Source organism: Cololabis saira, chromosome 3, assembly GCF_033807715.1.
Source record: "Cololabis saira isolate AMF1-May2022 chromosome 3, fColSai1.1, whole genome shotgun sequence".
Taxonomy (NCBI): Eukaryota; Metazoa; Chordata; class Actinopteri; order Beloniformes; family Belonidae; genus Cololabis; species Cololabis saira.
In genome coordinates, this window is record NC_084589.1 from 43,763,052 (window position 1) to 43,790,804 (window position 27,753).

General features: G+C 38.3%; 1 protein-coding gene across 1 annotated transcript; it reads right to left on the reverse strand.

Annotated features, from left to right (window-relative positions):
* Positions 1-2,736: 2,736 nt before the first annotated feature.
* Positions 2,737-27,350, reverse strand: capn7 (calpain 7). Its single transcript, XM_061717582.1, has 21 exons — positions 27,035-27,350; positions 24,354-24,462; positions 23,182-23,339; positions 22,406-22,473; positions 22,072-22,305; positions 20,618-20,704; positions 17,643-17,769; positions 17,356-17,441; positions 15,608-15,701; positions 15,337-15,483; positions 14,796-14,902; positions 14,563-14,683; positions 12,888-13,032; positions 11,389-11,488; positions 11,076-11,211; positions 9,984-10,059; positions 9,571-9,716; positions 7,846-7,908; positions 7,446-7,576; positions 6,689-6,781; positions 2,737-3,716 (listed from the first exon to the last, which is right to left on the reverse strand). Exons 1-21 carry the CDS (start codon positions 27,134-27,136, stop codon positions 3,572-3,574), a joined length of 2,475 nt encoding a protein of 824 aa, XP_061573566.1. The 5' UTR covers positions 27,137-27,350; the 3' UTR covers positions 2,737-3,571.
* Between the last annotated feature and the right edge of the window lie 403 nt (positions 27,351-27,753).

The following is a 27,753-nucleotide window of genomic DNA, read 5'->3' on the forward strand; positions in this document are numbered from 1 at the left end:
TGATGACGGGAGGATGTGGATTCTTAACAAGAAATGAGCATTAATCAGCAGGTGAAAGGAAATACTTGGCAATGGATAGTTTAAGATATATTTCACTTTAAACAGATTTCTGTTAACCCTTTAACACGTTGGGACAGACACAAACAAACGTGTAATTGTATTTGCTCGTGCAGTAAAAGGTGCAGAGATGTGATTTTCCTGGTAACTTTTCTCAGTATTGTGTGGTGATTCAGAGACAAAACCTGATTGAAGCACAAAATCAAGTTTGCAGGAAACATGATGAAAAACGAACCGTTTTATCTGCTATATCGGGAAAACATAGCAAAGTGAGCGAGCTGTTGGATACGACTCAAGAGCCTGTGGGATTCTTTACTCTCCAGCTTTTCAAGCTTTCTGGAGTAAACAATCTCCAAATGAAATTCAATTTGACCACTTGAACACTTGCCAGTGAAAAGGCGTTACACAAGTGTCAGCTGTCTGCTATTTAGCTTTATGAATTTAAAAATCAAACTAGAGCAAATCCACTTGAACTCCATCAACTCTGCAGCTTCTTCTGGGCCTTTCTGTCTGTCGGGGAGAGGATTCAGCCGTCCTCACGACAGTAACCGTCTCCGCTACATTTGTAAAAAAAAAACCCAATACGTAGACGGGGGCGGTGATAAAAGTTCACGGAAAAAAAGGCAACGAGTGCACCTGAAATTCTATTTATCAAACTTTTAAAGTAAAAGAGCTGGAGATTTAACTCACTGCAACACGAGTTGCTGACACACTGACCACGTCTGCTAATCGGATTGAAGGTCATTTGATTTGTGTTTCTGACACAGATGCTGTTGCTTGAAGTGTGATGCAAACAGACTGCTGCCTTGAGATGCAGCATAACATTTATGTGAAGTCATTCACATACACGTACACCGTGTTAGGCAGCTCTGATCCAAATCTCTGTCAGCTGCTTCGTAAAAGCAACCGTGAGCAGCAGAACACACGACACTGAAGCAACATTTGACTTTGCAGCAAAGTGTGGACACCTGGAGACTTTAGACGAGCCGTGTCTTAAGCTGAATCAAATCGACATTTCCATAAAAAACCAAAAACAAAAGTTAGTTTTTCTTTCCCAAAAGTGCTGCAGAACAGAAGTAAACAGGATACGAGTGCTTGGCAAGACATTTACATTTACAGGCCTGTCGGAGGCGGCACCGCAGACAAACATTTACACGTGGAGAAACAAACAAACGTGCGTGTCGCTCAGCTGTCGTAACCGCAAACGGCAAAAGACGAGACTTCGTCCGACTGCTGAACACAGGGTTCCCTGTGATGCGGCTCTACCGCACCGCTCCTGAGAGGAAAAAGCTGTTGAGGTTTTCGCGGAGGATTACCGTCAGTACTCGAGTTGAGGGGGGATGAGAGGGGATGGCATCCCCCCCTGAAATAAAAACGGTCAAAATCATCCCCCCCTGTAAAACTGCCACCCCCCCTTTCCATCCCTTATTTCATTTCATCAATGAATGTGGTTTTACTGCTATTTCAACATTTAGAGTCATCACCAGAAAAATAACACCAGAAAAATAACTTATTTGAAAATTTTCACCTGTTTCAAGTAAATTTTCACTTGAAATAAGTAGAAAAATCTGCCAGTGGAACAAGATTTATCTTCTCATTACAAGCAAAAACATCTTGTTCCACTGGCAGATTTTTCTACTTATTTCAAGTGAAAATCTACTTGAAACTGAAAATTGTTGTTTTTTTCCAGTGATGAGTCTTGTTTAAAGTGTAATGAGATTTTTTTTACTAAAATGAGACATTTTAAATAGAAATAAGACAAATATTCTTGTTAAGATTTTGAGTTTTTGCAGTGATCCATTTTACTTATCCTGTGAAGGACAGAATCATATTGATAAGTTTAGAAAACAGTTTTTATTTTTGTGTTTTGATGTATTTGATGTAAGCCCAGTGGATATTTAAAGCTTACAGAAGGCTGCATTTAACTGCTGCTATGTCATTCCTGCAGTATTTCTGCAGGTGTTTTGGTCAGTGCTATTATTTGTAATATATTATATTATTTGTAATCAGCACAAATTATCTGTCCCCATATGATAAAATCCACCATCCCCCCTGATTTTTTTTTTACAACTCGAGTACTGATTACCGTCCCTCCCCGCTGTTACACTTTAATGGTTCTTCTCGTGCATCCCAGAGAAAAACTAAACGACGTGATGTCCCCACCTCTGTGAAGGTGAGGCTAAAATATCAACCGCTTTGATTACTTATCATAGAAAACTTGTTTTCTTTTTCTTAATATCAAGAAAGTTCTCGTACAATTCTGGATCTTAAACATCTGGCCAATACTTTAGTCTAATGTATCTACGTGGGGTTAAACTTCATCCAATTTCATTTTTGGCTGGTTTGTTTAGTCATTTATACAGGACTGTCTCAGAAAATTAGAATATTGTGATAAAGTTCTTTATTTTCTGTAATGTAAAAATGTCATATATTCTGGATTCATTACAAATCAACTGAAATATTGCAAGCCTTTTATTATTTTAATATTGCTGATTATGGCTTACAGCTTAAGAAAACTCAAATATCCTATCTCAAAAAATTTGAATATTCTGGGAATCTTAATCTTAAACTGTAAGCCATAATCAGCAATATTAAAATAATAAAAGGCTTGCAATATTTCAGTTGATTTGTAATGAATCCAGAATGTATGACTTTTTTTTTTTTTTTTTTTTTTTTTTTAAATTGCATTACAGAAAATAAAGAACTTTATCACAATATTCTAATTTTCTGAGACAGTCCTGTATATATAGTTATATATTATTTATTTATAAGCTAAAATTTTACACTTTTACACAACCAGTTAACATTTCAAGCTATATGTACATGTATAGTTGTGTATTCAGATCACAAGGATCAATAAATGTCCTGATTTTCTAACGTGGAAGAAGGTAGAAGTGAAGTTTCAACAAAAGTTAAACATGTTTTTGCAAACTCATGGGTATTCCTGTACAGTTGAGGAGTTTACTGCATCAATGCAGGACGTGTGAAGAGGAAAATGTCCTGTCTCTATCGCTTACAAACATCCTTGGCACTAGTTTTGCAGCTTTTTTTCAATCATTCATGTTAATACGCAATCAAATGATCACATATCTCACGATGTCCATCAGATTTAATTGAGTCCAGAAGAATCTGGTGTAGGAGATGTTGCTGCAAATAAAAGTTGGACATTTTTGTGATGATGGTTTTTGGCAAAAAAAAAAACATTCCATCCCTTAAGACCTTGATTCTTCAGGGTTATTCCACACTCAAGTGCCTCTTCATTAATCCTCTGATAGTGTGGGTTTTCATGACAGCCAGGTGGTATTTTGGAGCCAGCTTTGAAATTCATGCTCAAAAATCGGTCCATTAATGTGAGCAGAGAAGAAGGCAGAGAAAGTGGAGCAGCAGTCACATACAGTGAAATCTTGGGGCTTTAAAGAGGCACAGATACCTCGTCACATTCAAACTGCGGTTTCTGAATATTCCAACGCCTTCAGCGTTCAAGTACCTTCCTCTCGGCGTCAGAGCTCGGCCTTCATTGGAGCTGTGACACCTTGAGGGGCAGCGTGCTGGAAAAGTCCAGGAAGAAAGGTCCTTCTTGCTTGGGTAGAAATGTGGTGGGGATGACGTTGTAGATCCCTGCTGGGACGTGCTCGACCTCCATGTAGCAGAAACCACATCTGAGATGGAAAAACATGTGATTGACATCAGTTTAGATAGTAAACACCAAGGCATTTCAGTGTCAGTGGTCTAATATATATTTTTTAATTACCATGACTTAAAGGGGACCTATTATGAAAAACACGTTTTTTCTTGTTTTAACATATATAAAGTGGTCTCCCCTCACCCTGCCAGCACAGGGGAGACAAAATACCATGGAATTCTGCAGGGTCTGCTCCCCCCCCTGACTGAGTCTTCCAGTGTCACGTGACCTTTTTTTGAGCCATTCTGAATCTGCGCCTATGGTGACGTCACCATAGGCGCTCATTTCCATAGGTTCGGCCTCCGCTGCTGAAACCACGCCCACAACCAGCTCTCTCCGCTGCTGGAGCGGTGCTTCCTTCAGCCAGTCGGACGCGGCGCCGCGGCGGAGCGGATCCGGGTTAAATCATCCAGGTTCCCGGGTGGTTTGGGAGCTGGGTCCTCGGGGGTCTATCTCAGGCTGGACCAGCTTCACCCTCCGAGGTTTTCAGGCAAATGTATCGGTTTGATCCCCGGTAACGGGCGATGCGCCGCGGATGCGCTCCGGAGCCGATCTGTGCGCCCGCCGTGCGGTTGCGGCGCCCGTCGCGCAGCATCCGCCGGGTAGATCCGGCTGAAATTCCGCTGGTCGGTCCCTGGGAGTCCCTGCTACCAGTCCAGGCCGGTTCCTGCGGTCCCGGCCGTTCGGAACCGGTCAGATTCCCCCGTTAAAGCCGCGGTGATGCGTGCTGCTCCAGCAGCGCTGCTCCCGGGCGCCCGGCGTGGCTCCGGGGCCAGCGTTCAGCATCCGCCGGGTAGATCCGGCTTAAATAGTGCATAAATGTTATTTATATACAACTCATATTTTATTTTTTTAACAATAAAGTTTCCATTTGTGAAAATTCAGTGTTTTATTTATTTACAGGCTCGGGCTGCTCTGGCGGAGCGAGGTTTATTCTCCTCCCCTGCTACACATCATTCAGGGAGCCAATCAGCACAGAGCCTCATTATCATACCCCCCCCTTCCCTAAGAATGAGGCGCAGAAAAAGAGGTTAGAAGCGGTCAAACTAGTGACAGGGCCCACAGGCTGGATTTATGATTTATGTCGAAAAAACAAGCTTTAGATTGTTTTTAAGACATTCAAGGCCTGTTTAAAATATACATTAAATGCCATAATAGGTCACCTTTAATCAAAAAATATCGAAGTGGAAAAAAAAAAAACAGTACACATATTAAATTGGACCTATTATGGCATCTAATACCTATTTTAAACAGCCCTTGAATGTCTTAAAAACAAGCTTTTCATTGTTTTTGCTAAATAAATTAGAAATTCAGCCTCTAAACCATGTCTTTATCTTCCTATTCTCTAACCTCATTATCTATGCAGGATTCTGAGTGGGCGGGGCTATGATAATGAGGCATGTGCTGATTGGCTGCCTGAATGACGCGATACACCGCTACGAAAAAATGGCGGAAGCTCCGTCCGGCCAGAGTTAGTTGTGGGCGTGGTTTCACGCATCAGAGGCCAACCTATCCGAATTGCATTTAGGTTACGTAACGACGGGAGCAGAATCTTATTGGCTCGTAGATCCACATCACACTGGATGGCTCATCCGGGCGGCTGTACAGACACTGACTGCGTTTACATGCAGTCAATAACCCTTTTAAAACCCGAATATTGGCAATAACCCGAATTTGCACGGCCATGTAAACACCAATAACCCCTTTGAATAACCCGAATTTGCTCATATTTGGGTTTTAAAAAGTGTTACTCCTTTTAAAACCCGAATATTCGGTCATGTAAACGCCAACAGAATATCCCGATCAAACGGAACATGAATTTGTTTTCTGCGCATGCTCTGTTCACAAGGAATCTTGGTCTTTTGAGTCCAGGACGTTCTTACAAACAAACAACACAAGACGACGCCACACTTTTGCAGTGAGGAGGAGACTAATAATTTTATAAATGTAATGAAGGATATGAACATTTTGGCATTTGGGATAGCCAGATTTACAAGAAGTTGCACGAAGCAGCATTTGTTTTGAATTTGGATACAGGAAGAAGAAGCGGAAATTACGGGAATTGCGTCATGATGTTCTCCGCGCGTCGCTGATTTGATCGAGATATCCCGAATGATTAATTACCATGTAAACGGAATGTTACGAATGTTTCAGTAACCAGAATATTAGCAATAATCCGAATTTTGACTGCATGTAAACGTAGTCAGTGCAGAATTTGGTTGCTTTCCTCCTTCTGAGTTGGCAGGCTGAGGGGAGACCACTTTATATATGTTAAAGCAAGAAAAAACATGTTTTTCATAATAGGTCCCCTTTAAGACGCAAGTGGGCTATGAAACTTCCCCAGCATGCTCTTTTGTGCTCGATTTCCTGCAGTAAGGGTCACAAGAACACTGGACTTTTCATGGGCTGCTGTTGACTCTTGTCTGGAGCTCACAGATGAAATTCACCATAGACGTGACCAAAGGGATTATATGCTAAATATCATCAATTAATTTGTTCATTTTCATGTTTACATTATGTAAAGCAGCTTGAATTGCTTTGTTGCTGAAATGTGCTACAGAGATAAACTTGCCTTCCCTAATGGTTTAAAAAAAAAAAAAAAAAACAGCAGTTTTGAGACATTTGAGACATTTAATTTCAGTGAAATGTACTTTTTTTGCCTAACCGGCCCTTAGTTTCTAGAATAATTTCTTTACCTGCGTATAAATATTGACAGCACCAGTGCAGTCGGCTGTGGTGCAGAATGCTCTTTCACCGCATTTACTACACATGATTTTGTAGGAATTATTATTCTCCATTTTCCAACCATGAAGCAAATTTTAAGTCAGGAATTCAAAGAGTCCATGAGAACTTCTAAAAAAAACCATCCCAAAATGTTACTTTTCTTCTAGCTGCTTTGTGAAATGTGGCAGCTCGTCCCCTGAGGGTTGGAAATTAGGACGACTGTACCTGTAATCTCCACTGCTCTTCTTCTGGAAGGCAGCGGGACCTGGATCGCCCGCCGGCGACACCGTCACCATCTCAAAACCAACGCTGTATTGCCTGTACCAAGGAGAACAAACCAAAAAAAAGACATTTACATATTAAAAAAAGTAGAAAGTAAAAACCTCCTCATGCTCCTTTTCTAATAAAACAACTTTCACAAGACCAGGATGCACAAACACCAGAATATGACTGATTAGCGTGTCATACATATGAGGGCTGTTTACTCTGCTGTTAACCCTACAATCCTGAACAGAGAAAAATATGAATAAAAACAAAAATATATTTATCAAATGACCATTTTTTTGATACAGATTTTGTCTTAAAGTTAAAAAATAAATCAATAAAAATTAGGGGCAGTCATGAAATGTTTTTTCGACCATTTTCTCAAATCTCAGAACATGAGCTTTGAGAACGTTTCAAATTGAAATCATCACAACATAATGTTTGCTAAATATCTTTAAAGTTGTAGATGTAATGTCGAAGACTCAGCAATATTTAATCCCACTATAAATAAAACTACATAAAACAGCCAAACTGACTTAGAAATGCACAGTTAAATGTACAGAAATAAACATTACTTCAAGTTCAGAAGTACTTTGCTCAAGGTTGCTTTTTAAATGTGCCACATAAATGGGTACGAGCAAAAAAAAAAAAATAGAATAATTTCCAAGTAAATTAAGTTCCATCATATCAGATAATCCGTCTGTGGCTCGGGCCTGACCTGGATCCTCGGAGCTCCACCAGGAGGGGGCCGGGCCGCTCCAGATTAATCTGATAGATTGGATTGTGTTTATACGAGTCCTTATAGTTTCCACAACCACCGGCGCTATTCCCTTTCCACTGGCCGTTGAGCTGAGGAGGAAATCACAAACATCATCCGTTTTAGAGAGACTGGTAGCCGGTTAACTAGAGCTCAGTTTTCCTACATCTCTTAATGATCGTTAGGCTTTAAACGTAGCATTGGGTCGACACAAACAACACAATATTAATAAAACAAGTCTTTAAAGAGAATTTAAATCACAGATTACAGTACGGACTTGTCCAAACAAAGTACCGTACTAAACTGTGCAAAATCCCAAGGTACAAGCGAAACTTATCGATACACAGGACGAATAACATACCCTTTTTGTGTGAGTGAAGGGATTTGGGATCTTGGCAAAGTTGAATTTGGATCCAGAATAAACCTACAGAAAGAAAACAATATACATTTATTATTTTACACTGAATAAAAACTGATCGAATCTTTCAGTGTTAAGATAGTAAACAGAAGAAGTAAAGTCAGAAACATACAACAAAAGCTTTGTGAGGTTTAATATTTTATACAACCTGCAACAGAAAAAACAAAACAAAATGAATACAATCTTATTGCCTTAATGTCATTCTGAAGGAAAAAGTTCAGTCAGCTTTTGTCAAGACTGTTTTTAAGCAGAAGCTGTGATTTGAGTCGGGGAGTTGTAAGAGTTGGCGGAGAGACAGAAAGCCGGTAAGAGCCGGCAGCTGTTGCTGTTCAACACGAGTTACACGAACACAAAGAAGGTAAACAGCCGACGGCAGACGAGAGTAAAAACTGCACGTTGTGTTAATGAGCATTTTCCCTGTAAAATCTCCCCACAGACCTTGTTGCAGTTAGCACGGGGAGTCTGAATTATAAATGACTAAAAAGGAAACATATCTGGGTCACATGTGTACGTACACAGAGCACATACAGACACACACTTCAAAGCCCTTCACTCCCTAAACTGAACTTAATGAACTACATTTTTCAGGGAATCTTGAGTGGATTTCGCAGAATTAGATGAGAGCCGACTTTGTATTTACATGGAGAGAAAATAAGAGCAGCTACTTTCCTGAATTGGCACAAAAACATTGTAAACAATGAAAAGGCTGCCAAAAACTAAAGCAGAGATTCAACCAACAGAAGCAGAACATGTTTTAAACCTTGTACATTTGTTTTGGTCATTATGGGTTTGGTTTAAAAATGTTTTCAACACTGAAAGCTAATTTATGGGTCTCAGCCAGAGGTGGGTAGAGTAGCCAAACATTGTACTCAAGTAAGTACTGTTACTTCAGAATAATATGACTCAAGTAGAAGTAAAAAGTAGTCATCCAAATAATTACTTGAGTAAAAGTAAAAAAGTACTTGGTGAAAAAACTACTCAAGTACTGAGTAACTGTTGAGTAATGTCTGATTTATTTTTTTTAACACAAATTCAAACAGACAAAAGTACAAAATAATCATCTTCAGGCAAATTAAATCAATAAAATAATAAAATAAATAAAAAATAAAAAATAGCTTAAATTAAAATAATCTTAAAGTAAATTCAAGTACTTTAATAAATAATAAAATAAATAAATAATAACAGAATAAAAAAAATTAATTAAGCACAAGTAGCACAAAATTTCAAGCCTTTGTACTTTACTTTTTTAACCAGGCAGATCTAAAACAAGCCCATGAACTCATAGAAACTCTGTGTGTTTGAGTCTGTGTAAATGTGACAAAACATGCAAAAAGGGAGATTGAAAGAAAAGTAACGAGCTCAACGTAGCCTAATGTAGCGGAGTAAGAGAAACAGTTTCTTCTTCACAAATCTACTCAAGTAAAAGTAAAAAGTATAGTGATTCAAAACTACTCCTAAAAGTACAAAATTTCCCAAAACTTACTCAAGTAAATGTAACGGAGTAAATGTAACTTGTTACTACCCACCTCTGGTCTCAGCTGTCACTAAAGTGGTTGACCTGAACATTTGAGAGTGCTGAACCAACATTTTTCACTCTGGGACACAACTTAAACCATCAAACAGTTTTATAAAACAATGTAAACGTAAGATTTTGCAGCCGTCTCTCACCCGTAGTGTGTAGTTGATGGTGTTCTGTTTCTCGTACTGAGAAACCACGAGTGTGAAGGTGTGCGTTCCTGCACTTGTCAGCTTCATCTTGGTCAGATAGTGCGGGCTGTTGATCCGGATGCCATCGATGTAAGGAGGGGGGTCCGCTGTGGGAAAAACAGGACATTTTCTTATACAACATTAATGTTTTCCTCCACTGTGAATGTAAATTGAAGTATTTTATTGTATTCTACTCTTTGTAAACTCAGTGATAATATTTTGTTCTCTTTCTTTTAGACATCAGTGCTTGTTATTTGAGTAGAACAGAAAATAAATGTATCAACGATGAACTGCTGCCACCATAAGCAACTGTAGAAGCATCAGCTCAGAAGTGCAGAGAGAAAAATAAATACTTCAAGCGCCTCCAGCCTCACCTGGGTAATAAACCTTCTTGCCATCTGTCTTGTAAACAACCAGGGTGATAAACTCCCTGTTTTGTGCAAAATCATCCTGTACAAAACAAACAAACAAGCAGACAAGCAACAGTGACAGGATAAAGGTGAGGCATTGTGAGAGAAGGCAAACACATTACTGTAATCTAGGCTGAGTTACATTTGAATGCATCATAATGTGTGTTTGTCCTTGTATCTACCTTTTTTTTTTTACTTTATTTAAAAGAATTATGACAGAATAGTATACAGGAACAGTATACAAATAGAATACAGAACATGTGCCAGGGGTGATGTTCGTTATTCAAGAAGATTACACATATTACACAAGTCTACGGTTCTAATAGCCTCTTCATTTGTTGATTTAGTGATTCGTTTTAAGTAAAGTTCCATTTCTTTCTGGAAAACATAAAAGCAAGGGGTTTTCTTTGAAAATTTACTCTTATGAATATGAAATTTGGCAAGAAATAAAAACAGATTTATCAAAAAGTAACATTTTCCTTCTTTCTTAGGGTAACAATGGAAACCAAAAACAACATTTTCCCAATGTAAATTAAAATCTTTAGTGAAAGAGTCAATAATAAATTTGCTAATATCTGCCCATAGTTATTTCGAATGAGAGCAAAGCCAGAATAAATGAACTGTTTCTGGATGTAAATTACAGAAGGGACAGTTCGTATTAATGTCCTTTTTAAATTTCTGCATGTAATGGCTAGCAGGATAATATTTATGTATGATTTTGTAAGAGACCTCTTTAACCTTATTTGTGATTAAAAACTTGTTAGGAAGCATCCAAGTTTTTTTCCAATCAATATGATCTGTGAAACAATTCCAATAAACAGTATTATTAGGGGTAGCAACAATATCTTTTTGAAATAAGGCACGTACCCTTTTATTATTATTCTTTTGGCTCAGTGAAAAACATATTTTACCTACTGGAGAGTCAGTTGAGAATGGGACAGACACATTTCTAGACAAGGAAGTACAGCTGTTTTTTGAAAGCATTAAGGTGCCTGATGGAATAGCATTAGCGACAACTGAGAATTCTTCAGGAGTTACTTGAAGCCTTGTATCTACCTTGTCTGTGATGTGTCTGGTGAGCAGCACCCACACAGCAGCGCCCCCTGTTGGACACTGAACCTCCAGCCTGTACTGAGGATTGTTTGCAAGACTGTAGACGTCCTTCACTGGTCCCTGCTTTCCATCCCAGCTACTGCAGAGTCACAAACACAAAACTCACACTCGATACGGAGGGCTTACCTTCAAGCACATCTCCACATGGAAATACAACGAGACCAGCTCTTTGTATTTATATATTATTTATGACTCACCATAATGGAAATAAATGAAGATTTATTGTTGTCATAACATGAGTGATGCATGTGCACACCTGTGAATGCAGGAGGAATCCTTAAACAGTGCGGGGTTCCAGCTCAGGTAAATGACATCGTAGTACTGACAAAGGTCCTCCCATGCAATCCAGAAGACGCCTGGAGACCAGTATAGCATGGAAGATGCATAGTTAATGTTTCAGTCACTTTTCACATAGTGTTTCAAGATACACTTTATCTATATTAGGGGTGTAACAATATATCGTGCCACAAAATTTTGCGATACAAAAATGTCACGATACGTGTAGTGGAGGTGACAAACTGTATCGCGATATTGGATTATTAATATTAATAGCCTATATTGTGTAGACTAGTAACGCGCAGCGTATTGGTGACGACCACACCTCGACCGGGCCGCGGACGAAAAGTCTGACTCCGCTCAGAAGAAACTAGTACCGTTTTGTGGTCCCGATCACGGGACTCTTGCAGGGTTTTGAGCTCTGAACTTTTACTTATGTAAGGCTGGTGTAGAGTTAAGCCTTACCTTATTAAATTAAACCTTTTTAGTAGGATAAACACGGGGACAACTTCTGCTGAGTTCCAGTGTACTTTAATGTCCCTCAACAGTGTAGGATTTTAGAACATCAACACAGCACCTAGTGCCGTACTGTGGCGTATCACTCCGCCCAATCAAAAACAGACTAATCACTACAGATAAACTGACTAGTGTCATTATACTCCCTGATTTACATCAGAATATAAAGAATATATTTATAAAATAATGAACCCTGAATTACCAAAATAACCTTCTTAACAAAAATAAATCTCCTCTTACACTTATAAGGTGAGCATGAATCAATCTTTTTTATGATGTAAAATTGTATGTATTTATTTACTTTTATTTATTTATTTAATTTTAGATATTACATTTCTGGAAAAGAAAAAAGTCAAATCATACATGAGAGAAACTATTCAGTTTGTGGCAAAATATTTGTACTTGTATGAAACTGAAGATGCATAATGCAAACCTGACATTTACTTTTAGTTCAGTTTGTGGAAAATGGTTGGCCTGGCTTTCTCTTTAAAACTTAAACAGTTATAAAGCATTACAAACTGTAACAATAGGGCAAATGCACAGTATTGTTTTGTGTCTTTCAAATAAAAGACAATTTTTTCTAGTCATATGTTCCTCATTCAAGGTTGTTAAAAAAATAATGCTATAATATCGTATAGTTATCGTGAGATTAGTGTATCGTTACACCCCTAATATACTGTATATGTAGTGGAGTTACATGGTTTTCTTATGTTATCTTTAAATCAAAATCTGCAACACATTCTTAGTTCCTGATCCACAGGTATTAATCAGTTTTAGTACTGATATATAGTGACAGAACTCCGGTAAAACAAGTGACACATTAGTCATGATGAAAAAGATTTAAACTATTATAATAACAACAATAATAATAATAATTATAAGAGTAAAACTCAGAATGGGGTTTTCCGACGGAAAGCATTGCATATACTGTAGCACGAAAAAGCAAAAAAAAAAAATGCACACCGTTATCAAACTTCTGTGCCGTCTTGGGGTCAAAGTTGAGGTATTTCAGCAACTCAGGTGTCCAGTTTTTCTCGTCTCGCTCGCTGTAGCGGCCCTTCCACCGGAGATGGCTCCACGGATTCTTCAGCTGCAGGAAGCGCATTCGCTACAAAAAGGAACACACACGCAGGGGACGTTAGACGAGTTCACAGTATATTAAAAAGGCCTGATGTTGTCTAGCTACAGGCCACGGGGGCTGAGGGATCTTAAAGAGGAAGCAAAGCATTCTTCAGTTAGGATTTATTCCTCGGTGGAAAGTGACACTTGAAAACAAACTGTTTCTATTAAAAAAAAATCACAATCTTCCTGATCTTTATACCTCCGCTCTACCAACTTTTTTTTTTTTTTTTTTTTTTACCCACAAGTGGTGAACTCTTTTGCTCTTCCATTTTAGAGGTGAAATCAGAAATACTCAGCAGGAATTGATGCAACAATGTTTTTTTCCCTCAACCAGGTTTTTTATTATAATTATTATAAATTGTAGATTTATTTTAGATAATAGGATTTTATTGGACTACAGTTCATTCGTATTCGTACAAAAGGCAACCCGAGTTGCCTTTTGTTCTAAAGTGGTGCTATACAAATAAACAGGCAGCCCACATCACATGTTTTGCTCAGGTAACAAAGGGAAGACACAGCTTGCACCAATTTCTGCTGACAGCTCTCAGTACCTTGATGACAACAAGCATTTTGTAGATTTTTTCTGACATTTGCAGTTTATTTTGGAGAACTATGAACAAATTCCTTGAAGCAGTTTAAATTACCGTATTTTCTGGACTATAAGCCGCTACTTTTTTCATAGGTTTTGAATCATGCAGCTTATACAAAGGTGCGGCTATTCTGTGGATTTTTCTTCCACCGCTCGGGGCGCTCTAACCGGAATTAGAATCAAAACTAAGACAAAATAAATGCAAAGAAGAATACGCTACTTCTTCTTTAGCAGATATAAGTAGGTAGAAGCAGATTTCAAACAGATAAACAGATAAATAAATACCGGTTATTTTTTTCTCTTGGTTCTGTCCCGTTTTAATCAGCAAAGTTTTCTGCCGTGTTAAAAGACACTGTTAGGAAAGGATCTATTTAGGTACAAACATGTACATCATTTACAGTTCAAAATCCTTCTGTACATGTAGTAAATATCTAATCTAACAACATCAATATCTGCGGCTTGCATATCTTTTTTTTTTTTTAAATAGAGTGGATGTGGCTTATATGCAGGTGCGGCTTGTATATCTTTTTTTAATTATTTTTTAAAAAATAGAGCGGATGCGGCTTATAGTCCAGAAAATACGGGATATTAATTCTGCTTCATCTAAACCCCAAAAACCTTTCTCATGATCGCCTTCATTTCCTCCACAAGGATTCGACCTAAACAGATTTCTTCACTGGTATGGAGCACATTTGATTGAGATTTACCAGCTTTAGGTTTCTTTTTTTTTCTCCTATTTTTCATATCCACAATAGTTTGTGAGGAATTTAATCTTTAAATTGAATTGCCGAAATATTTGTTAGTGTTTATAACAACAATCAAACTCATTCATGCTCTTTTCTATCAGTGATGAACACTTAGTTGCGAGTGAGCAAAATGAATAAGAGGGAGCATCTTATCAGGACATGGAAACGTCATAATCCAAACCTTGTAATTCCTGATGTCAAGAACAGCATAGGCGTGTGTTGGCACTAAACCCCATTTCTCTCCTTCCTCCTCCGTCATCACCCCTGTTGCTGTGGTAACGAGGACATCCCCCCTGTGAAATCTGGACATGGAGAGAATGATGGAATTAAAGAGGAAAGATGAGGAGATTAGCAGCAGAAGTTATTGATAATAAAAACCTGGAACTTGTCTGTGTAAATTTGTGTGTTGATCACCTCTGGAAGAGCATGCGGAAGGTGTCATCCCCACTGAATGACTGATTGTCAGAGTGCATAGCGATGCGTTCGGGGATCCAACCGGTGAGGGCATGCAAATCAATATTCTGTCAAAAACAAACAGTGTATTGTCCTGATTAACATCAGATCTTAAATCGGAATTTCAAATGGTGACAGCTGAAAGAAGCTGAGTACGGAAGAGTATTAGGGCCAGGCAGGAGAAAAATACAAATAATATTTTAGAGGAGGAAGATTTTTTTTTCATTATGCACTTCGAGAAAAAAGTCGAAATGTCGAGAAAGAAATCGAAAAGTTGAGATTAATGTTGAAGTACAATTTCGAGAAAAAAGTTGAAATGTCGAGAAAATGTCGAAATTTTGACTTTTTTCTCGAAATTGTATTTCAACATTAATCACGACATTTCGACTTTTTTCTCGAAGTGCACAATAAAAAAAAAAACATAGTAGATTCATCTATAAAAAAAAAAAAAAAAGCGTCTTCACATTTTTTTGTCTTCAAGTCTGAGACTGTAAGCCCTCACCGAGTTGGAGCCGGGGAAGTCGTAGCCGCCCATCACCTTCATGTAGGCCTTCTCTATGAGAGACACCCACAGCTCATTCCTGTTACTGGAGTAGGAGCAAAGCAACTCCCCGTTGCGGTCCACTGGTAAGAAGTCATCAATAATCACCTACAAGTGAAACAGGTAGTTGGTTTGACAGAAACAGCTATCTATTAACTTTAAACCCACTTGAGAGCTCTCGGTAAAGCGTTTTTGTCAGCGCAAGTGATCTGTATGCAGGAATGCGTCTTACTTTTCTGGGAACTCCGTTGATGTGAAGCTTGACCATGTACTTCCCACATGGGTTGTACTCTGGTTCCCCTCGTCTGTTTTGAGGGTAGATTATGCTGCAACACAAACACACATTGGCCGGGTTTCCCAGATCAGTTAAGTAGTTCTTAACAGCGAAAGACTTCTTTCAAACCTTCTTAAGGAGCCTGTGAAAGAAAATCGCGTTTCCCGGAGTCGCTCTTAGCTTAAGTATCTCTTTCATTAAGAAGGAAATGAAAGATGCTGCTGACCCAGTCTTTACAACCATCTTAGTGAACAAAGACTCACAGATCCAGCCGCGTCAGGCAAAACAATATTACACCAAGCAATGAGATATTAAAACAATGCACCCCGCACAAGTTTTGATCTATTTTATACTTTAGATTTATATTGTTTAGCATTTATTGGTGACAGCAAAGGGGGGGAAAAAAGAAAAATAAGGAATAACAAGTGTGTTCCTGTATATGCTTTATGCATTACGCACAAATAAAACGATCATCATGAATATCATTTATTTGATGATTTGGCTGCTATACAGCATGTTCTCTCTGCAAATCAACCGCGTCACCGTGCGCGAAGCAGAACTGTTTTTATGAACGCATTCGTGCGTCAGCACTTCAGTCCCCTGGACGTGCTGTCGGACCGCGCTGTCCAGGCAGCCGGGACACCGATCCTCCTGCGCCGCGCCCGAGCGCATCTATGTGATGACAGGGAAGCAGCAGCTGATCAACGGGATCCTTTGATGAATCGTTCATTACAGTCTCAAATATAATCAATGGTGTCGGTTTATATTATAGAATCTTTTTGCCCAGAAGAAAAAAGAGCGAAGACAACGACCCATAACTATTTTCTTCTCTTGAAAAAACCCACCTGCGGGATGCAGCAGCATCAGAAGAGCAGGAATACGTGCGTGGCGGGGATGATCTCTGCAATCTGAAGCCCTCTATAATTGTAAAAAGAATTTCACTTATCACGGGTTCTTTTTGGAACATAACCCCTGCGAAAAACCAGGGATTGCTGTAATTCCACGTTGTGATTTGCGAAACTCGCCTTCTCTTGGCTCATGTTTTTGAACGCACACACACGCCCACCCCGTTTACTCCCGGTCTCCGTGTGTGGGGAAAAAAAGCCTCACTGTAGCCAGAAATAACGGAGTAACGCACCGTTTGGATGAAAAAGGGTCATTGAATTATATTTATCATCTTAATTTTTCATTATAACGCACAGGCAGCAGTGAATTAGTGCGTTAGGTAGCAGTGCTGCGTGTGAAAATGCGCTGATAGTGATCGGTGATCGATTTGCCTGGCATCGATTGATTTGGTTTCAGAACCGGACAGCTGCTCCAAAGAGCGTCTGAAAGAGCGAAACTAAAGAACGGTGTTAAGAAGTCATCTGGGAAACACCCATATCTTAGGGTTCTCTCTTAGTTCAAACCTTCTTTGAACCTCTCTTAAATCCTTAAGAGAGGTTGGATCTGGGAAACCCGGCCATTCTCATTATGGAGATTAATGCGTTCAGCAGATCGAGTCGATGTACTGATGCAACAAAGAGATATTAGCTTCTTATCAAATGGGCATAGAGTCTTTGTAAACGCGCTACATCTGCTGCGTTTTTATCCACATGATCTGAACTCATTCTGGTAGTCTGACATAAAATGAAGAGATAAAAATGCACCACGTCTTCATGTGTCAGCCTCTGACAAAACACGACCAATGGAAGTTGCACACTTACCTGGTGATGAGTTTTTTGTTGTAGCGCCTCTCGTAAGCTGCACTGATGGCCAGTGATGCCACAAAGGAGCAGTCAGAGACCACCGTCTAGATAACAGAGCAGGAAGTCAATGAGCCAAGCAAGAGTTACCGGTTTTAAACAGAATAGATTGGATGCTGTAGATACGCCCCTGTATGTATAAAACTATGTGCAAAAGTAAAACATGTTTTAAATGTGACCAGCTTATAAATGAAGCCCACCTGAGACACGTGATATTTAGAAAAACTGTTGAGAACTTGTAATCTGACCTGCTTGATGCTGAAGCTGGACACAGACATGATCATGGTGGGGTTATTGCAGATCTCATCCGGGCGAACCCAGCGCGAGAAGATGGCTTTCTGTTTGGGTGACAATGCCAATTTCCCCAATTTGTCTCTGTGGAAAAAGAATACCGGTAAGTAAAAATAAACATAGTTTTAAACTGTTGAGACAATAACTTAAAAATCAAATCACACACTTCTTAAAAATGTCTACCCAATTAGAGAATACAATTTTACTTTATTGTCATGAAGAATTTGGGAGGCAGTTGGAGGAATCCTATCCTTCATTTCACTCATGTAACTTAGTATTTTTCCTTATTTTAGTTTAGATACATAGACAGATGGCAGTTTATTTTGGCCAACTTAAAATACAAAATAAAAAAAATCATAATAAAAAAAATCATAATAAATAGCTAAAATACAAAACTTAAAAAGGTGAACTACATGCTTATTTTTTGCTTATCCTGTTCATACAATGTCCTTTTATAAAAATCAGCACTTATGTTTAAAATAATGCAGACACATATGCAACATTTTTAAAAACACATATACACAAATAAACACACATCTCCACATATTTACATCAGTCATTGATAATGTTACGCTTTGTTTCTATTTTAAACCTTTTTAAAGTACAAACTGAAACGCATCACTTTAGTTCCTTCGTTACAGAGTTTCAAACCAAGATGCGTCCGAGAAAATAATTTTAACTCTTTTACTTAAGAAAAGCTACAAATTAAATCCTAATTTTATTTTTCAGCAGTGACCAGCTTTTGTAACAGCTCCACTTCTGTGACAGTTTGACGCCTGTGTTGCAATCAGGGCCGCCCCTGCCTACACGCAGATCACGCACAGTGCGTAGGGCCCCGCGACCCGATAGGGGCCCCATTTTGCGCAAAGGATGCGCATATGCACAGCCGTGGTGCGCGGCGGACAGCCTGATTTATGGTTCCGCGTTAAATCGACGCAGCGCTTACGCCGTAGGTTACGCGGCGACGCACACGTACGGCGCGCGTCTCCGCGGACCTACGCCGTAGGCTCTGCGTCGATTTAACGCGGAACCATAAATCATCCTTAAACCACCTGCAACCCGTCAGCTCAATCAGGAGGAGAGGTTAAGGAGCGGCTGCGAGTCATTGCTGGTTCGTTTTGTTAACTCTGAGCTTTGTTGCTTTGTTTGTTAGTTTGCTGGTGTTTTTTTTTTCTCTCTGTGATTTTTAAGTTATTTGTGAAGAAGTTCTGAGTTCCCTGTGGGAGTTTTTTTGTGTTTTTCTATTTAACTACGCCTCGTTTTGGCTAAAGTTTAACCCAGTTTTATTTTTAAAATTATCTTCAAAACATAAAAAGAAATCGATCAAAAAGGTGCACAACATGGACTTTGGTAGAATAAGAACAAAAGTGCATTTGGATGAAGGGAATGTCATCCTGACTTCCCACATGAAAAAGATTGTTGGAAACAGTTAGGCACCAAATATAATACATTTAATTTTCTCAGATGGCAAAAATAAGAACTTTATTGATCCCACATAGGAGTAATTCATGTTGTATCAGCTATAGAGAACAAGGTAGTGCCGAAAAACAATATATATCCCCCCTCACAAAAATAAGAAAAATAGAGAAACATATTTTCTCACCAACAAAACATATTTAAAATTTTCCAAGTAACAAAATAACATATTTTTTGGGCAATGAAATAACATTTGAACCATCTTTCAGACAATTACATTTGTTCATGAGAAAATATGTTTCTCTGTTTTTCTTTTGTGAGGGGGGAACACACAGTCACAAGAACACCTGGAAGCATTCATGCTTATGACCACAGAGAAAGATCCTCATGTCCCTTGATTATTAATCTCTGGGAGATTAATAAAGTCTACTATTCTATTCTATTCTATTCTATTGACAATGACAGAGTTGCAGAAAAAAGTGACCTGTTGAAGAAACTCCTTATACCTAAACATTGAGAAAAATGGCATTGCTGGTTTGTTTTTTTAGGTTAACATTCAACTTTCATTTCTATGTGAGTATTCAAGTTAAACTGTATATTTACACCCTCATTACATGGTGATTTATCATAACTCATACAGTGTTGTGTATTTCAGATACCTGTTTTGTATTGGTTCAACCAGAGGGACTGCAGTGAGACCTTCATTTCTATGTGAGAGTATTCAAGTTAAACTAGAATACTATGCTCTTAACACATCTAGTCAAATCAGTGCTATTGCTATAATTTGGATGGTATAGTATCATGAGCCACAATTAAGTATTGTGACACTCATGCCAGGCGTTATTGTTGTTGAGTTTCCACGCGCCGATTGCTTTGGGCTGGGCCTAGTCAAAGTCCAGGGCCGTTTTTTAGTCCCAGTCCGTCCCTGCTCGAAGGTGGGTATTTGTTGAAGTTAGTGCTCCAGAACTAGTAAAAATGTAAAACTTTGTGGCATAAGCAAGCACTAATCCTCCATGCTCAGCACTGCTGCTGCTGCAGGTAGGAGGAGAGATGCTGCTAGCCTCCAGTAGATGTGGACTGTGGTCTGGAGATGAAAGTAATTTTCCCGCGGCCCTTACCACTGTTAGTTTTTTGTAGACACAAGTTGAAGTTACTGTTAATATTTAATTGTTCTTTGTGACTCAGATTTATTTATTTTATTCAGTGTTAAGTTATTTTTCCTGCCTGTTCATTTACTTTGAAGTTACTTTTACATTTTACTCACTCTTTGTGAGTCCGCTTTATTTATTTTATTTATTTATTTAATTCAGTGTGAATTTAGGTTTATAATTTTGTTCTTTGTTCTTACTAATAAAGGTTGTCAAGTTCAATGGCATTTCATTATACTGTCGTTTTGTACTTGGGGGGGGGGGGGGGGCCCGAAGAAAATTTTCCGCTTAGGGCCCCATTTTGGTCAGGGACAGCCCTGGTTGCAATTGTTAAAAAGAGGTGAAAGGAAACAATGAATCAAACTCACGAGAAAGGTACAGGGAAGGCAAATCTTTCCTTCAGGTCCACACTCATGAAGGGCACGTAGGCTATGCCATTGATTTTAGACGTACTCCTGCAAATTAAAGTTTAAAGTTTAACAGAAGACAGAAACATTAAACACTGAAATATTTTTTACATCCATAAACTTAAAGCAGCACAATGTAACTTTCAGCTTTTGTTGAGTTTGGCGGCTCCTTTGGACAAAAGCGGTAGTGCTTTACCAGAAAGAACACTACATTTCCCATGAGCACCAGCGCGTACTGCCGGAAAGATCCTGTCCCCGTCGCTGCATTTGTTTTGATGAGAGAAAACGGGACGGACTTTCAAAACTACTTTGCTGTTTTCAGCGGTCGTTTGCAGGATGGATAGTGAAGAGGTAATGTATCTATTTTTGGCTAAACAATATAATATGACGATGTTGAAAATCACTAAGTTCAACTTGGTTTTATTAGTGAAGTCACCCCCACCCCCCTGTCCTGTTTCAGCCAGATAATGCGCCCCAAATTACAAATACGCTCTGGTTTTGTTCTAATGCACCTTTTTCCTGTCACGTTTTTTAGAGAGACTTCGTCATAAATTAATAGTCCAACATACTTACTGACAAAATAAAAAAATACTTTATAACCTGTGAATAACTGAATGCCCATTCCTTATATTTTGCAGATCAGCCCTGCACAATTTTACAGTTCTCAGGAAAAATACTAGAAATGTTCTATACATTTTCTTTGCATTGCATTCTTTCCTCTAGTGCTGTAATTCTATTCAATTGTATTATTATTTTATAAAGCTTCCTCATTGCGAATTACACAGTTTCGGACATCCCTCCTCGTCTTTCAGCTCACGCCAGCGAGTGAACGCCGGGCCAATGTTTATTCTTGTCCGGGCATTTAGCTTGTTACTCTCCCGCTTTCTATTTTCGCCTCCTCCGATAAAACTTTTATTTTCTTCAGTTTTTTCGCTGCTTCGGCCATGATACCAACTTCTGCTGAGCTCTGCGCTCCACGTCCCGCCCAGCTTTCGTCTCGACTACGAATGGGGAAGGAGGGGGAAGTGACGTATGCCGTAAAGCAGTCAAAGCCGTAAAAATGTGTAGTTTTTTAGTGTGGCAGGGTTCCTACCATGCTCCTCAAAGTTACATAGTGCCAGTGAAGGCGATACAGACCCCTCAGACCATGACAGAGGTTCATTAGACCTGTTGGAAGTTGATGTTCCATCACAATGACTCTGGAAATATTACATTAAGGTGGAAAAGTTACATAGTGCTGCTTTAATTTCACTGACCACAGTGTTGATTTTAATAAAAAAAAACAGTTTAGGAATATCATAAATGGCATTTTGTGTTGGGTTTTTTTTTTGTATCATAAGAAAATTGAAATAGTCAACTCAGATGTATAGGAGTTTTGTTTAAGGGGCATGAGTTGACAGGACCAGTCCTCTCACCTGAGCACCTCAATCTCCTCCGACGTGTACCGCTGACCCTGAGGCTCGCTGGACTGGACGGCTCGGACCGGCTGCGGCCGATCCTGCAAGCTGAAGTCTGGCCCAAGAGGAAAAAACTGCCGAACTGGTCCCCCAGAACTGGAGCCACCGTTGGGTTTGTTGCCGGAAGACCCTGTCCTGTCCTGAGTCTGGCCTGAAGCCGATTTATTCTGAGATTTTTTAAGACCTTCCGCCCTGAGAGCAACAGCAGAAGAAGAATTATTCACTTCTTTTTTTAATATTCCAAGTGACAGTGAGAAAAAAACAAAACAACATTTCAATTATTCAAACGTACCTGTCCAAAGCTTGGTGCGCTAGCTGCTTCAGCTTGGTCTGAAGTGCTGAGTCCGATGTCTCATTTGACTGTTGGGTTCGAAAGAAATATGGAGAAAAAAAAAAAGGAGGGAAAACACAGTGACTACGTTTACATGCAGTCAAAATTCGGGTTATTGCTAATAATCCGGTTACTGAAACATTCAGAATATTCCGTTTACATGGTAATTAATCATTTGGGATATCACGATCAAACCAGTGACGCGCGGAGAACGTCATGACGCAATTACCGTCATTTCCGCTTCTTCTTCCTGTATCCAAATTCAAAACAAATGCTGCTTCGCGCACCTTTTTGCTAACCTTCTTGTAAATCTGGCTATCCCGGTACTTTCTACCGTCTACAAATGCCAAAATGTTCATATCCTTCATTACATTTATAAAGTGATTAGTCTCCTCCTCACTCCAAAAGTGTAGCGTGGTCTTGCGTTTCGCCGTGTTTATAAGAACTTCCTGGACTCAAAAGACCAGGATTCTTTGTGAACAGATCATGCGCAGAAAACAAATGTATGTTCTGTTTGATGGGGATATTCCGTTAGGCGTTTACATGACCGAATATTCGGGTTTTAAAATGAGCAAATTCGGGTTATTCAAAGGGGTTTTCGGTGTTTACATGGCCGTGCACATTCGGGTTATTGCCAATATTCGGGTTTTAAAAGGGTTATTGATGCATGTAAACGCAGTCAGTGACTCACTGTGACCGAGAAGGGAATGAAAATGACAGATAATGTGGGGACCTACTGTCTTAATGCACAACTCCACAGCCTGAGTGTACAGTTCAACCGCTTCATCATCATTCTCCTTTTCGTCCTCCTCAAATGCCTTGGTAACCAGGAAGTGGGCGCGCTCCAGATCCACCTGCTCCCGGGACTTCAGCGGGTCTCTCTTCTGGGCCTGAACTGGAGTCAATGGAAGTTATAACCAAGCAAATGAGACACGTTTACAACAATGACAAAACATATTGGTTGACATCTATATATTGAGCCATTTTAAAATGGAAGCATCAATTTTGGACATTTTCACATCTGTGCAATGTTGGCCTGAGTGGTTGGATTGGACCAAAACTATGAATTCCCACTTTAAATTCTATGGAAACACCATTTTAGCTTCCTTAAAACATTGGTTAAAAGGCAAAACAATGGATTTCATCCTGAGCAGTACAGAAGTACAATTGCAGACATCTTAAATATTCAGTTCACTTAAGACAGGAAAGGGAAATTATATATTCCAGTAGCTGACAGTAATTAAGTCTCTTTTACAGAGTAATTGCAGCTGTGGGCAGGAAGCATCTCCTGTAGCGGTCTGCATTTCAGCAGATCTGAAGAAGACTGACTGAAAACACTGTTGTTGAATCAAAGTGTTGTTAAGAGGATGCTCATTTTTATCCATTATGATTTTGATTTTTTAAAAAAGCATCCTTCTTGGCACAATCAGCTCTAAATTCCTCAGAACAGTCCCCAACACAGAGCCAGCCATCTTTATCAGTTTGTTTAGTTACAGTTACATTGATAAATCAAATGTATACAAAATTAGTTTTGCATAAATGCTGGACACTGTACAGTACATATATAAAGAGCATGAAAATTAGGTAAATATGCACAGCACTAAACTTCATCCACTGGTAAGCCAACAAAACGGGATAAATCAACAGCCTGGGGTCACACCCAAGTGAAAACACACACGGCCACAGTATTCTGGGAGTGGCGGAAAAAAGAAGTCAGAAAGGAAAAGAGAGCACATATCCTCAGGGCTCATAGAAACCTTTAAGAAAACTAAGGATGAAGTAATATTCAGCAAATAAGCAGCTGGGAAGAATGCAGAACAGAGTGACAACAACAACAACAGTGAACTTCCTGATATTTAATCCACTGTATTCTGGTGAAGACCACGTCTCTCCCGTCAGGTGAGCCTACCTGCATTGTGAAGGGCCTGGACCCGGTCCAGATACTCATTCACCTTGTCCTGGATCCCCTCCAGCTTGGACCCGGCCATGCCGGCATAAATCAGAGCCTGGGCTGCTTCCTGTGACACACATTGTAACAGATGAGGCTGTGAGATCATACAAGACTGAGTGACACGCCTAAAAACACCAATACTAGTTAATGTTTAATTTATTGGTCCTTTCAGTTCCCACAAACCCAAAGCACAGGTGTAATTCGTCGGTGTTATACAAAAAAATATATATAATTTTTGGTGTGTGTGTGTGTGTGTGTGTGTGTGTGTGTGTGTGTGTGTGTGTGTGTGTATATATATATATATATATATATATATATATATATATATATATATAAACAATTTTATACTAAGGACCAAAAGACCGAAGCCTAAGCTAATAAAGTGTATGTTCCCTCTCTAACCACGAACATTATTTGGATGTTGTTTGGTAACAATTTATTCCAGACTTTAAACATAATCTGACCCGTTTTAATTTTAACTACCGTAAGTCCCAGAATTTTAAAATACCTGATTTTAAAAACAAAGGATTTGTATGAGCAAGGTACCCAGCATGATGAACAATCCTTATGACTCTTTTTTGTAAAGTGCAAATCTTTTGTAAAGTGCTTTCTGATCAAAAACATGTTTCGCTTTGCCCAGTATTCCAATACTTCTGGATAATTTAAAGCACAAATATTTTACATGAGGCTTCCAGCAGAGTTTATGATCAATTAAAACACCAAGAAACTTAATTTCATAAACTCTTTCAATATGCCTATGTGTATTATCCCTTTGTTTTATATTTATTAATCATTTTGTATTTATAGGTGCTTTTGAATCGTAATAACGTGCTACACATTTTCATTTCTGTAATTAAGCTGTTCCACAGATTAACTCCTGTCACTGAGATCATCGTTGTTTAACGTTGGTTCTTGCCTTTGTTTTCCTGAACATAAATGTTCCTCTTAGTTCATATTGGCTAACTCTGCTTTGGAAGAGCTTCTGAATGCTGTCAGGAAGTGTTTTATTGTTGATTTTGAACATAAACTGCGCTGTTTTAAGGTCCACTAAATTCTCTGAATTTAAGCACATTTGAATTTATGAATAAATTATTAGTTTGTAATCGTAATCCAATGAATATTATATTCAAACATCTCTTACTTAAAAGACTCATGGAGACGTTAACTGTAGTGTAAGATGCAAACTTTGATAAACAGCGTTTGTTTACCTTTGAGTGAACAGAACAGAGCAAAACAGGTTTTGGATTACAGACCTGTTGAATTACTTCACATTTTTTACTGTTCACTAGTTCTTCCATATTTCACTTATTGTGCAGAAATTTTGGGCAATAACTATAAAACCAGGTTACACTCATTACTCAAACTTCAAAAGAGAGCAATACGATGCATTCATAAGGCTGGATATCGAGATCACACTAACTCACTATTCTTACAGTCTAAAGTATTAAAACTTATGGATTTAGTGGCATTTCAATCTGCAAAAGTAAAGTTTAAAGCAAAAAATCATTCGCTACCGGATAACATTCAGAAATTATTCATTGGGAGGGAAGGGGGTTATAATTTAAGAGGAAACCTAAACTTCAAATCTTTATTGTGCGTACAACAAAAATACGTTTTTGTGTATCAGTTTGTGGAATTAAACTGTGGAATGATTTGAATTTGGAGTTAAAAGAATGGTACAAACATAAAACAATTTAAGAAGAAAATATAAAATTTGAGGTATAAAAGTGAAGACTGTGTTTAAAGATCACCAGCTGTGTGTGTTTTGCTATTTCGTCTTGTTTTCTTTGTATGTTTATATACTTAATATACAGGACTGTCTCAAAAAATGTGAATATTGTGATAAAGTTCTTTATTTTCTGTAATGCAATTAAAAAAACAAAAATGTCATACATTCTGGATTCATTACAAATCAACTGAAATATTGCAAGCCTTTTATTATTTTAATATTGCTGATTATGGCTTACAGTTTAAGATTCCCAGAATATTCTAATGTTTGAGATATGATATTTGAGTTTTCTTAAACTGTAAGCCATGATCAGCAATATTAAAATAATAAAAGGCTTGCAATATTTCAGTTGATTTGTAATGAATCCAGAATGTATGACATTTTTGTTTTTGTAATTGCATTACAGAAAATCACAATATTCTAATTTTCTGAGACAGTCCTGTATATCATAGTTATATTATATTTATGATAGAGCTTACATGTGGTATTAAACAGGTTATTTTTGTAAAAATGATATATATTTATACAAATTAGTGTATAGTATTAAAAGTAAATACAGACATATAATTTATGTTTAGTTGTGGAAAGAGGGTGGGATTAAATAAATTTATACTTCCTCCCACTCCTTTTCGAACATGTAACTTGAAATATGTGTTTTGATGTTGGGTTTTTTTCTTTATGTGGTGGAATGCCTTATTATGAAGATTAATAATTAATAATATTATTATATTTAAAATATAATTTAAATAAATTAAATTAAATACATTAAATTTAAATTAAATTAATTAAATTAATTATGAAATAATAATTTCATAATTAATTGTCTTTTCTTCATGTTTTTTTATACATGTTCGAAATAAACAAAATGAACGAACAAACGAACGACCAGTTGAAATATAAATACACCTACCTTATAATAAAACACTGCCTCGTTATATTTGGCATTCTGGTCGTAGGTTACAGCTGTTTTGGCAAATTTGACAGCGTCGAGCTCCAGCGTGGTGCAGTCCATTCTGACCAGGAACCAGCGAGCTAACTCAAACCAAGAATTAACACGACCTCCCGCTTTCACGCTTCATTTCATCAGCTCGGACGAAGCATTGTGAGTGTATTTCCGAGAAACGTTAACAAACCGGCAGCCACTGTTTTTAGTTTGGAAGTTTTTTGGTTTTCTTTTTGACAAATGACTACATTACTAGCCGACACCAAAACAAGCAGGTTACAGGAAAACACGCACCGCGCAGGCGCAGTAGAGCACCCCGACTCCTACTACATCCTGTTGCCTTCACGTACAATCAGACACAGCGACATCATAGGACTGTCTCAGAAAATTAGAATATTGTGATTTTCTGTAATGCAATTACAAAAACAAAAATGTCATACATTCTGGATTCATTACAAATCAACTGAAATATTGAAAGCCTTTTATTATTTTAATATTGCTGATCATGGTTTACAGCTTAAGAAAACTCAAATATCCTATCTCAAAAAATTTGAATATTCTGGGAATCTTAATCTTAAACTTAAACCATAATCAGCAGAAAATTAGAATATTGTGATTAAGTTCTGTATTTTCTGTAATGCAATTAAAAAAAACAAAAATGTCATATATTCTGGATTCATTACAAA